We start from the raw sequence: 13,151 nt of genomic DNA on the forward strand, positions 1-13,151 counted from the left end.
CCAAGTCTCAGGGTGTGGGGTAGTGCAGGTGCCGCGATGCAATGTGGGGGGCAGGTCCCCCAGCAGGTAGAGGAGGGCAGGGGTGACCCAGTCAGGACGGGGGAGGCAGGTGCCCCCCCGTAGGAGAGGGGGAGCCCCCCCCAGAGGCGGCAGACAACACAACCCCGCGCGTGGCGGGCCGGTGGCGAAAAGTTGGCCGGGGCACACGCGACCGATCTGGCGCCCGCTCATCCGGTAACGGCCCGCCCGCGCGTGACAGGACCGCCCGGCCCGCCCCCGCTCCCGCTCCCTGGCCCGGACCCTGACCAGGGAGTCCCCCCCGCCCCCCAGGCTCGCCCCCCCCCCCCACCCGGCCCCAACTCCGCCCCAACGCTCCCCCTCCCCCAGCTCCCCCGCCCCCGGCCAGTGACCCTGGCGCGCTGGCGCCCCCAGCTTCCGCCCCCGGCCCTGCCCCCACCGTCCCCAACCGCTGCTTCCCTGCGCCCTCCCTCTTCCCCCGCCCCCGGCAGTGGACCCTGCGCCCCCAGCCTCCCGCCCTCCCGCCCCACCCCCCCCCAACCGCTGCTCCCTGCGCCCCCCAGCTCCCCCGCCCTCTGCCCAAACCAGTGCTCCCTGCGCCCACCTCAGTTACCCCTTCCCCCGGGTGCCTTTCTTGCCCCCAGTTCCTCGAGGTCAGAGCCCCAGCTTGCCCCTTCTCCCTGCCCATTGTCTCAGCTCTTCCCCGTGCTGGCCCCTCTCCATCCCGCCTGGTTGGATCGTGGCGGTGTTGGCACTAAGGGGCCGGGGGGTCGTGGTCTCAGATGCGGGGAGAGGGTTTGACGCTCCCCAGGCGTTATCAGGGGTATAGCTCCGAGCTGTGCTCCCTTACTCTGGATTGGGCAAGAGGGGTAGGTGCTCTGCTCTGTGGCGCTCTGTCTGGGGTGGGGGGTGGGCAGCTGACCCTTGGCTACGCCCCTTTGGCATAGTGAGCCAGGAGCAATGCCCTGTGCCCATCTGATCCTGTGGCTGTCCCCGGGTTCGGGATTCCTTTCCCTTGGGCTGGTGCTGAGAGTGCCCCTTGCAGGGGGTTGTCATGCCTGGCCCTGTCCCCAGGCCGTTGGGCAGGAGAGGTGGTGTGAGCAGCAACTGGAGTGGCTGTTATGGGCGCAGGATGGATGAAGCCCTTTTAGACTCCTGAGAAGCTTATTTGATACAGGAGAGATTCCAGTTTGTCAGAGCGCTCGACAGAGGTTATATGTTGTCCCTCCGCAGCGCGGAGCGCCTCCCTTTCCACACAGACAAGCTCCAGCTTCCTCTCCCTGTAAACATGTGCCCGTCTTCCTGTCCGCCAGGTCTGGTTTTCACTGTCTACTGCCAGCCCTTGGTGTTATCTCCATTCTTACACCCGGCCTGGTTCTCTTGTAGTCTTTTGCCCCTCCCTGCTGCCTTTCCTCACTATATACAGCTTAAGCAGATACAATGTCTTTCCTGAGCCTTGGGCGGTGATGCTACTTTGAATGCTGAGTCCAGGATAGTCCTGCGGAAAGTAGGCAGAGCCAGCAACCCCAGTAGTCTGGAGGGGGGTGAGGCAGAGTGGGGCCTAATGCATGGCAGTCCCCATCGTGTGGAATGGGGGTGATCAGTGAAGTGGGGGTGAAGCAGTGCAGGACAGACCCCCAGTCAGCTGTGCAGCGCAATGAGGTTGGGATAAATCATTCTGGCTAGCGGAGCGACAAGTGCAGGTAGCCCTGGAGTGAGGGGGTGGGTCGGTGCAACGGCAGCCCTGGGCGGGGTGAGCGTGAGGGTAGGTGGTGTCAGGCAGCCGCAGCTCCTCGGTCTGGAAACTGGGGGCGGGCTCGAGGTGCCAGCAGCCTGTGTGAAGTCTGTTCGTGCGTCACAAGGGCTGTGTCGCTGGGCAGGTGCACCTTGGTGGTGGGTTGCCCTCTGCCCTCTTCTCCTAGCCGCTCCCAGTACCAGAGCTGGAAGGCTTTGCGTGTGTTTTTGAAGACTCTGTGCCCTGGGGCTGTGGTGGGGATCACTTCACCCCACATGAGCCCTGTACCCTCCCAGGAGGGGCCGGCAGCTGTTCGCACTGCATGCACCGCCACCCCCATGAGTGAGGCAGGGAAGCAAGCGGCGCAGGATCAGTTGGCAGAAGGGATTGCCCAGCTGGGATGTGGCAAAACCCAATGAGGGTGACAGGCCTGCACCTGGGATGCTTGCATGGGCTCTTTGATACAAGCTGGTGACGAATCGGATGCACGAACTGGGATGTTCTTAATGTTTTGCTCTGACACTGTGTTGGTGCCTCATGGCCCCTAGGCAGTTCGTTAAGTATTCTAGGTGCCGGGAATAAGGTTGGTGTGTGATTGCGTACAGCAAGGAAGTGGGCCAGTGCACCTAAATGCGGGCACCTGTTCTTCCTAGCAACTGATGGCCTGGGCCCTTTTCTGTGCTGCAAAGGTGCCAGTCTGAAGGCGTTGGTAAGACAAGGGATCAGGTGAACCTCCTGGCCAGTGAAAGGGAGCTGTGAGCAGATGAGGAGGGCCTCTTGGGAGGGGGGTGAAGTCTGGAGACTGCTGGGGGACCGAGGAGTGAAGGGCAACCTAGGGTCATGGTCACGACGCCCCAAGAATGGACCAGCCGAGGCCGTCCGGTTCGCTGTCTACAACCTCTGTTTATTAGGAACCCCGTTCGTTGCCGTGTGCATCGAAAATAACTCTTTTGCTGGCTTAAGGTCACGTCTGCTGCGGAAGTGGGGTGCATGGACCCTGTGGGCTTCCCAGAACCCTGCTGGGGCGGCTCGCTGTTAGGAAGCGCATGGAGGGGCAGAGGATGCTGGATGCTCCAAGGAGAGACCCAGGAGGTGAAGCCGTGTGAGCTTCTTGCCCTGAAGAAGTCTGCTCCAAGGGAGAGGAGGCTCCCCAAAGTCCTGACTGGCTTAGTGGGGAGCAGTTCCAGAGCATCGCCTGGGGACTCCGTGATGCAAGCAGACAACCTCTGCTCCACATCTTCTATGAAGGAAGTGGCGGGGCGTGGACTCAGTCCTAACCCCGAGGGACCAGCGTCACCTCCTGCAACATCTTAGAGCTCGTCCTGGCTGGCGGTGAGATCTGGCAGGGCCCCAGGCGGCAGGCAGGGCAAGCGGCTGGCTGCTGTTGTCCTGTCTGAGTTGTCAAGTTATTGACAGATTTTGCTCGTTTAATCTGCTCATTCTTCCAGCACCCAAGCCTGTGCCTGGGGCCTCCCAGACCACATGCTGCCTGGGTCCATGCCCAAAGCACTTCCAGCCTTAGCCTGGTGTGCCGTGGGCAGCGAGGGGCAACCGGGTGGAGCAGGCACAAGGTCTCCCAGCAAAGGCCAGTGGTGTTGGGTGCTAAGCTCCCACTGGCTCTAAGGCAGGGGTGCCTCCTGGTGGCTGTCTAGGTCTTGGTTAATTGCCCCCTCGTGACATGGGGGAGTTGGGGCCTCCAGTTGTATGCAGCCCTGGGATATTACTGTTGCTTTCGGACTCCCTCCTTTCCCCTGTTTGTCGTGCTCATGGGGTCCTGTTCTCAGTGAGGTTGCTGGCTCTTTGGGGCTGGGACCAGATCCTCCCCTCTGCGTTGCTCCAGCACAGGGGTGATCAGGGCCTTCTGCATGCAGCAAACAGGAATGGAGCATTAGCAGGACTCTGGGTGAGGTGAGGCGAGGCAGGTGCTTTGGTCCGCAGGATCTAGGAACCTGGTGCAGGCTGCATGGAAGCCTTTTTGCAGGGAGGAGGTGGAGGTCTGGAGCTGGTGCCGAGGGGATGGGTGGAGGGAACAGATCCGAAAAGTGACCCAGTCAGAGATGCAGGCAGGGGCTGTGTGGGGCATTACCTGGGACCCGAGAGCCAGAAGTCTGAGCTTGATGCTCAGTGCCTTGGGGAGCACAGATTCTAAGGCCAGAGGAACCATAGTGATTGTCTGCTCTGACCCCCTGTGCAGCACAGGCCGGAGAGCTGCCCTGGATTCACTCCTGATGGAACTAGAGCAAAACATCCCATCTTGACTGAAAAATGGCCAGTGATGGAGAATCCACCATGGCCGAGGGTAAGTTATTCCAATGGTTAGTTACCCTGTGTTTCACTGAATTTGTCTAGCTTCAGCTTCCAGCCCTGGATCTCGTTCGACCTTTGTCTGCTGGGTGAGGAGCTCTCTCTGATCAAATTCAAGGTGTTGGGGGATGCCATGGCTGAGGCACTGTGTGCCAGTGAGGAGGAGTTTGGAGGGGAGGTTGTCTTCCTGATCACGCAGCCTCTCCTTGGGCATCCTCCCTCCAGCCTCTTTCATCATTCCTGGTGCTTTTCTATGAATTCCCCCATTTGCCAGAACCGGTTGGTACTGAAGGGCCTGGCTGGATCACAGCATTCAGGATGTGGGGCTTGAGCTGCTTCTGCAGCCTGAAATAACACAGATGCTTTCAGCATCACCCTGTGTATCTGTCGGCTGTCCCAGTGAATGGCTGCGTTGGGCTGTTTTCCCCGGCTGTATTCACTGCACTTTTCCAGGCTGAATTCTCCTGTATCTCCAACCTTGCTTGGTTCCTTTGAATTATTGATCTGCCCTGGCCAGTGTTTGCAACACCTCTCTGCTCCAGCCTATCTGCATATTTAATTATAATTCATTATTCAAGTCAAATATTGTGAGTCAGTGTCAAACGATACCCTGGTGGTCAGTTAAATTGTCTACTGTGCTTGTCCAAAAGTTCTGGCCAGTAATGCTAGTGAAATAACTCGTGTTCTGGATAAGCCCCGTGGCTGTCATTCAACGTTTGCAGAGTGGCTGTTTGGTTTTTGTTCCATTTTTTCACTAGGGATTGTGGTTGGATTTGCTGTACTGTGGGGGCCGGGGTTACTGTTCTTTCTCTGATAGAAAATCAGTACCCCCTTTACGTTTTTCACTCCTCTGCAGAGCTCCATGATGTTTTACCAATAATGTCTGTAGTTCGGTAGGTTAATTAGCTGACTCTTTGATACCCTACAGTGCCTGGCACCCTGACAAGCTGATTTTATCGAGAGCGATCTTCGGTTTTTGGTTTTCTTTTACCAGCAGCTGTTTTCACAAGCCCTTATTTGGATGGTTAAAGACATTTAAATAGTCTCAGCCTTTTCTGAGTCCTGCTTAATTTTATCTCTCTCCTTATTTATTACTAAACCTCCTTTTTCTTGTGCTGATCCTGTCCCTGATATATTTGTAAAACCCCTCGTGTGCCCCTTGGCCCTTCGTATCATTAACTCATTCTGCTTCTTGTTGCCTTTTCTTTTCCCTGCAGCTTTGAAGGGACAGTATCGACTTACAAATCACAGCCCTGTCTGAAAATGGTTCCCTTTTATTGTTGCAGGTATCTCTTAAGAGCATCAGGGAAAGGCTTGATTGAAAACTCTGTTTTCCAGTGAGATTCCTGTGTGCCTTTGACAGCACTCCAGCTTTCACTATCTTTCCTTTACACTTTATTTCCCCTGCTATTGGAGTGGATCTTCCACACAGCACCAGGGAACAGAGGTATTTTAAAAGCTCACCAGCGGGCAGGGGTCACAGGGCAGGAATAGCCTGCGGAGCTACTCTCGGGGCACTTTGAGAACTGACCAGCTTTGTGCTTTGCTCTGTGTCTGGGGGTTCAGTCTCTCACCCCATTTTCCATTGCCAGGGCAGCTTCCTGTATCCTCAGCTCTGCCTCTCCCTGGCAGTTGTCTAGGTACATGTCAGAGCCAGTCCCTTGTGGAGCGGGTTGCTGAAGAGTGTGTTACCTCTGCTTGCCTCTGAGCTGGTCTGGGTCACGTGAGTGCCAGGAGCTGTGTTCTGAAAGGCAGCCCTGTGGAGAGGTGTTGGACCTTCCCTGGCCATGGCTCTGCCGGCAAAAGGTACTGCTATTCTCTGGTTCCTAATCCCTTTAGGATCCTTGACAAGGCGGCAGGGCTGGCTCCTACGTGAGCAGAGGAGCTAGCAGATGGGAGTTTTGCATGGGAGAGTGACACCCAGATACACTTAACAAACTTCCTCTACACTTAGGCCAATAATCCCCCCAAAGACCGAACAAACAAATTAAACCCCTGCAAGAGTAAACATAAGGCAAAGATCGCAGGCAGCCATCCAGCAGCGGAGTGGGGGCTGTCCAGTGTATTGCACTGAATGCAACATGTACGATTTGCATGTGGGCATTCGCTGCAAGCAGCTCATGGCCCTCAGAGAGCAAGTGCAGGCTCTGCCGACCACAGTGGCTGAAGTGCAGGAGCTAAGGGAGACCGAGATGTGCATAGAGGAGACCTTCCGGAAAACAGCAGAGTGGTTCCACCCCCCCGTCTGACAGCACTGTGCTTCTGAGGAGGATGAAAGGCAGGGAAAGAGAACATCAGGCTGGAGTGGAGGGAAATGATGTCATAGTTGAGACCGTTCTTCCAGGTGATGTCATGGTGCATCTGAAGAAGTGAGGTTTTTTACCCACAAAAGCTTATACCCAAATAAATCTGTTAGTCTTTAAGGTGCCACCAGACTCCTTACGTATTCTCTGGCACTGAGGTCCCCAGTTATTAGGAAGACAATAGTAATGCGAGATTTGATTATTACAAATATAGATAGCTGGCTTTGTGATGACTAGGAGAACCGCATGGTGACTTGCCTGCTGGGTGTGACCACTTGAAGCATCTACACAGGAGCTGGTGGTCATGGTACATATACATACCAATGATATAGAGAAAAGCAGGTGAGAAGTCCTGGAGGCCAAATATAGGCTGTTCGGTAAGAGATCAAAGTCCAGCACCTCCGTGGTAGCATTCTCTGAAATGCTTTCAGTTCCATGCTCAGGGCAGGCAGAACTGCAGGGTCTCAGTGCATGGATAAGATGGTTTTGGGAGGAGGGATCTAGATTTATTAGGAACGGGGGAATATTTTGGGAAAGGAGGATATCCTGGTAAAGAGGAGACCATAGAAGTTGATAAAATACAAGTAGGAACTGAAGAGAAACAGTCAAATGAGAGTCCTGGTCAGTTCCATCACATGAAGGCAGACAACCAAATAGTGACAAATTTTGTAAGTACTTGTGTACAAATGCTAGAAGTCTAAATACTAAGATGGGTGGACTTGAGTGCCTGGTAGTACACGAGGATATTGCTATAATAGGCATCACAGAAACTTGGCGGAATAATGATACTTGATGGGACACTGTAATGCTAGAGTACGAAATACGTAGACATGACAGAGTAGGTCATACTGATGAGCTGGTGGCCCTCACTAGATGTGAAAGAAAACAGTCAAATATAGTAAAAATGTTGAATGAATGACACTGTACCATAGAATCTCTATGGATAGAAATTCCGTTCTTGAATAGTAAGTGTGTAGCAGTAGGAATATACTGCCTACCACCTGACCAGGATGGTGACAGTGACTGTGAAATGCTCAGCGAGATTAGCGAAGCGACAAAAACAGAAAACCCAATAGTAATAGTGGATTTCAGCTACTGTATTGACTGGGTACATATCACTTCAGCCCAGGATACAGAGATAAAATTTCTAGACACCATTAATGACCACTTCTCGGAGCAGCTTGTTTTGGATTCTCCAAAGGGGGAGAGAGTTCTTGATTTAGTCCTCTGTGGAGCACAGGATCTGGTCCACCATGTGAATAGTGCTGAACCACTTGGTAACAGCATCACAGATCCACAGGGCTGGTGCTCTGACCCCTAAGGGTCTCGCTTTTCTCCAGAGTAAGCCACATGGCTTCACCACCTCCTTAAGTTGAACCTCCGGTCCTTTAGCACCTGTGCTTCACACTGAGCTCTGGCCAGTGAGTGCAACTGAGGCAGACCCCAAAGGAGACGTGTGGAGGCTTAGGGAGCCAGGCAGCTCCTCCGCCAGTGGCTGCAGAGACACTCAGCTGGCGCGGCCAATGGGTGGGTTTATTAGTTGACTGGACATGGCACAGGAAGTCCTTGATTAGCCCAGAGAAAAGGAAGTGACAGCCTAGTCCATCCTGCTCAGGACAGAGCCCAACCCCTGTCCCTCTGACCTCTCTTTGTCCCAGTTCAGGTGCCCTGACTGCTTCCCATAGTCACCACTTAACTCCCACCTCACCCCCAGGCCTTTGTTCCCCAGCTGGGCAAACACGGCTTGGCCTTCTGCTGAGAGTTGGGGCCATCCATGTGGCTAGTCACTAGGGATCAAAGTCCCAGTGATTGGGGTTGCCATTATCTTCTCACAAACTCCCTGGATATGGGGCCCAAGCCCCAGACAGCTGGGAGCCATCCACACCTGAGTCTCTGAGCTGCTGCAGACAGCAAACAGCCCTTTCTACCCTTGGGGTAACCCTTCAGCACGTAGGGGAAACTGAGGCACAGATAGGCTTCAGAAAAATATTTGAAAAACTTTCCACTCTGTCATAAATAGTGACCATAATGTAGTTAAATTTTATATCCTTTAAGGTTGGAAAATACTAAAGAAACCCACTACAGCAGCTTTTAACGTCAAAAAGGGGGAATTATACAAAAATGTGGAAGCTAGTTAAATGGAGATTAACGCTCACAAGAGGGAAATGCCTGCAAGCTGCATGGAAACAGAATCATAGAATACCAGGGTTGGAACGGATCTCAGGAGGTATCTAGTCCAACCCCCTGCTCAAAGCAGGACCAATTCCCAGGCAGATTTTTGCCCCGGATATCTAAATGGCCCCCTCAAGGATTGAACTCACAACCCTGGGTTTAGCAGGCCAATGCTAAATGACTTAAAAACGCCACAATAGACACTCAGACGAAATGTATAACCCACATATAAGCGGGCCACAAAATACCACCCTAGCTAAACAATGGAATAAAAGAGATGGTTAGATGCAAAAAGGCTCCTTTAAAAATTGGAACTCAGATCCCAATGAGGAAGAGCATAAGCTCTGACAAGTCAAGTGTAAAAGTATAATGAGGCAGCCAAGAAAGACTTTGAAAAGCAACTAGCCAAAGACACAAAAACTAACAGCAAAATGTTTTTAAGTACATCTGAGGCAGGAAGCTGCCAAAGCGACAGTGGGGGACACTGGCCAATGGACGTGCTAAAGGAGCACTCCAGGCAGACAGGGCTGTTGTGGAGAAGCTAAATTAATTCTTTGCTTTGGTCTTCGCCGCACAGGATGTGAGGGAGATTCACACACCTGAACAAGACTTTTTCAGTACAGATCTGAGGAATTGTCCCAAATGGAGGTGTCAGTAGAGAAGGTCTTGGAATAAACTGTGTAAATTAAGAGTAATAAGTCACTAAGACCAGGTGTTAGCCACCCAAGAGTTCTGAAGGAACTCAAATGAAATTGCAGAACTAGTAACTGGAGTTGTCAAGATATGTTTCCCACTTTGAACTTTAGCGTCCAAAAAATGGGAACCTGCATGTACCCTTCTAAGCTTAATTCCTAGCTTAGATCTGATAGCACTGCCACCAACCAGAAATTCCAGTGTCTCGTACACTCCCTGTCCTCCAAAACCTTCCCTGGGGGACCCAAGACCCAAACCCCTTGGGTCTTAAAACAGAGAGAAATAAACCATTCTCCCTCCTTCCCCCTCCGAGACTTTCCCCTCCCTGGGTTACCCTGAGAGATACACTGATCCAAACTCCTTGGATCTTAAAACAGAGAGAAATTAACCTTCCCCCCACTCCTTTCCCCCCACCAATCCCCTGGTGAGTTCAGACCCAATCCCCTTGGGTCTTAAACAAGGAAAAAAATCAATCAGGTTCTTAAAAAAGAAAGCTTTTAATTAAAGAAAGAAAAAGTAAAAATTATCTCTGTAAACCCAGGATGGAAAATGTTTACAGGATTTCCAGCTTGTATAGACTAGAGGGACTCCCTCCCCGCTAGCCTAAGATACAAGTTACAGCAAACAGAGGTAAAAATATCCTTCCAGCAAAATACACATTCACAAGTTAAGAAAACAAACATAAGACTGATCCGCCTTTTCTAGCTAGTACTTACTATTTTGAATATGAGAGACTGTTTTAGAAAGACTGGAGAAAGATCTGGTTGCACGTCTGGTCCCTCTTAGCCCCAAGAGCGAACAAAGAACAAAACCAAGAGCACAAACAAAGACTTCCCTCCACCAAGATTTGAAAGTATCTTGTCCCCCTCTTGGCCCTCTGGTCAGGTGTCAGCCAGGTTCACTGAACTTCTTAACCCTTTACCGGTAAAAGAGACATTAACCCTTAACTATCTGCTTATGACAGGAGTACATAACCTGTTGCTTAAATCAGCCCCCAGATGACTGTAGGGTAGCTAATGTAACACTGATTTTTACAAAAGGCTTCGGAGGTGATCCTGGCAATTACAGGCTGGTAAGCCTGCCTTCTGTGCCAGGGCAATTGGTTGAAACTAAAGAACAAAATTACCACACACACAGTACAATATGTTGGGAAAGAGTCAACGTAGCTTTTGTGAGGGGAAATCACGCCTCATCAATCTATTAGAATTCTTTGAGGGGGTCGAGAAGCATGCAGAGAAAGGAGATCCAGTGGATATAGTGTACTTGGACTTTCAGAAGCCCTTTGACAGGATCCCACACCAAAGACTTCTAAGCAAACTCCGCATTCATGGGATAAGAGGGAAGGTTCTCTCATAGATCAGTAACTGGTTAAAAGACAGGAAACAAGGGTAGGGGTAAGTGGTCAGTTTTCAGAATGAAGAGCAGTAAATAGTGGTGTCCGCCAGGGATCAGTGCCCAGACCAGTGCTGTTCAACATATTCATAAATGATCTGGCAAAGGGTATGAACAGACAGAGGGCAAAATTTGCAGACGATACAAAACTACTCAAGATAGTTAAGTTCAAAGCTGACTGTGAAGAGTTACAAAGGGATCTCCTAAAACTGGGTGACTGGGCAACAAAATGGCAGTTGAAATTCAAATTGATAAGTGCCAAGTAATGCACATTGGAAAACATCATCCCAACTATACATACAACATGATGGGGTCTAAATTAACTGTTATCACTCAAGAAAAATATCTTGAAGACATCGTGGATAGTTCTGCGAAAACATGCACTCAGTGTGCCGCAGCACTCAGAAAAGCTAACAGAATGGTAGGAACCATTGGAAAAGGACAGACAATAAGATTGAGAATTTCATAATGCTTCTTTATAAATCCATGGTACGCCCACACCTTGAATATTGCGTGTGATTCTGGTTGCCCCGTCTCAAAAAAGATAAATCAGAACTGGAAACGGCGCAGAGAAAGGCAGCAAAAATGATCAGGGGGATGGAACAACTTCCATACTAGGAGAGATTAAAAAGCCTGGGACTGTTCTGCTTGGAAAAGAGATGTCAAGAGGCTGGGGGTTATGACAGAGGTCTAAAATCATGACTGGTGTGGAGAAAGTGACTAGGGAAGTGTTATTTACCTCTTCACATATCAGACAAACCAGGGGTCACCCAATGAAACTAGTAGGCAGCAGGTTTACAATGGAAATACTTCACACAGTGCACAGTCAGTCTGTGTTACTGGTTGCCAGGGGATGTTGTGAAGGCCAAAAGTATAAGTGGGTTCAAAAAAAGAATTAGGTAAGTTTCTGGAGGACAGGTCCATCAACAGCTATTAGCCAAGACAGGGATTTCACCTCATGCTCCGGGTGTCCTTAAGCCTCTGACTGCCAGAAACAGACTAGTCAATGGGATGGCTCACTCGATAATTGCCCTGTTCTGTTCATTCCCTCTGAAGCTCCTGGCCCTGGCCGTTGTCAGAAGACAGGACACTGAGCTAGGTGGACCATTGCTCTGTCCTGGCCTGGCCATTTGTACTGAATGGCTGTGTGACTGTTCCCTGATGTGCCTGCTAGGATGTGTTTAGTCCGGCCTGGTGCAGATCATAACACTTGGATTTATGTGTCGTGGTGGCATTGGATGCTGCTGGGAGTGCAATGCTTGAGGTGCTTGGGGCACCTGCCTTCCCTGTACAGTACCTGCTTTGGCCCCCGCATTTGCAGTCCTCCTTCCCTGTGCATGTGAAACAGTGCACTTCCCAGACCAGATGGTCCATGAACATATTCAGTCTGGTGTCCCACCCCCAGTGCCTAGTTAGCAACCTGTTTGCTGGTGCTAGCGCAGTTAGAGATCCCCTGGCTTTGGGAAGCAGATGGGAGTGTGTGTGTGTACTTTAGGATGTGTCTGGGCGGACCCCTGCCAGCACCAGTACGGTAGGTGGCTCTGACTGGCTGGGAATGAGTGCCCAGATGGGTCTGAAGCCTCTGAGAAACTCTAAAGAAATCTAGGTCAAAAGGGCTGTGAGCTCCCGAGGAATGGGACGTGCAGGCAGCTGACACGCTCCCCATGGCAGCCCCTTGTCTGCTAGGGTTCAGGGCCAGTTCTCAGCTCTGCAGTTGCGGGCGGGGGGGAGGGGGGAGGGCTCTGCTCCAGGTGCGAGCGCTGTTGGGATGAACCAGGAGGTAGGATGAGCTCTGCAGTCCAAAGGGGTTCGTAATCTGGGCTGGCTAGAGTCTCCTTGTCCCTGCAGTGTGAGAAGAGCCTAGTCTGCAGCAAGCTATGAAGAGTGACATTGTGTGCGTGGAAGTGCTGCACTGACACATTGTGTGGTCCTACAATGGCACTTCACAACTCCCTGAGTGCTGTTGCCAGCCTGCAGCAGCCCATGAATCCTGGAGGGGAGACTGGGCAGGCATGTCCCAGTCATGGGGGAAGGAGATAGGGCAGGTGCGTTCTGACACCAGGTTCGGCTGGCTCACTGCTGCAGCCCAGCCACCACGAGCGCACCAGTTGGGGGGGAGAACGGCACATGCATCCCCGCTCGTGCCCAAGGTGTTGCTGCTGCATTTTGTTGTCAAGGCTTTAAGGTTAACTATTCTATTGATGGAACTATGGATTGAGTGGAACTAGAAACCTCGAAGGCTAAAAATACAGCTCCCTGCCAGGAAATGAGGCAGCCTACTGGGAGCATGGCACTTTCACTTTTTCCAGGAACTGGCACACTGAGTGTGGATCCAGCAACCTGGGATCTATGCCCTGCGATGCCCCGCACGCTACCTAGCATCATTTATCTCCTGCTGCACCTCCGGTAGGAAGGAGTACATGTTCCTATTGCATCAGAGGGCATGACAGGCCAGGTCCTGCTCCACCTGGGGCTGGGATAGGCGGCCTCACGACTGTTCCACGCAGCGACAGGTGTCAGGGTGGTGAGCCTAG

At 51.9% G+C, this 13,151-nt stretch overlaps 1 protein-coding gene across 3 annotated transcripts in view; it reads left to right on the forward strand.

Annotated features, from left to right (window-relative positions):
* Window positions 1–3,880: 3,880 nt before the first annotated feature.
* Window positions 3,881–13,151, forward strand: part of R3HCC1L (R3H domain and coiled-coil containing 1 like) — a 41,485-nt gene continuing 32,214 nt past the window's right edge. Inside the window, exons 1-2 of one of the 3 annotated variants that reach the window (XM_075073000.1) lie at window positions 3,881–4,052; window positions 5,344–5,504. Coding sequence is in view for 2 of the 3 variants with exons in the window: in XM_075073001.1 (XP_074929102.1) it covers window positions 4,019–4,052 (34 nt within the window). In the remaining variant the exon portion in view is untranslated. The remainder of the gene's footprint in view (window positions 4,053–5,343; window positions 5,505–13,151) is intronic. The other 2 variants (XM_075073001.1, XM_075072999.1) reach the window with 2 other exon arrangements.

The sequence above is a fragment of the Chelonoidis abingdonii genome, chromosome 16 (genome assembly GCF_003597395.2).
Source record: "Chelonoidis abingdonii isolate Lonesome George chromosome 16, CheloAbing_2.0, whole genome shotgun sequence".
Taxonomy (NCBI): domain Eukaryota; kingdom Metazoa; phylum Chordata; order Testudines; family Testudinidae; genus Chelonoidis; species Chelonoidis abingdonii.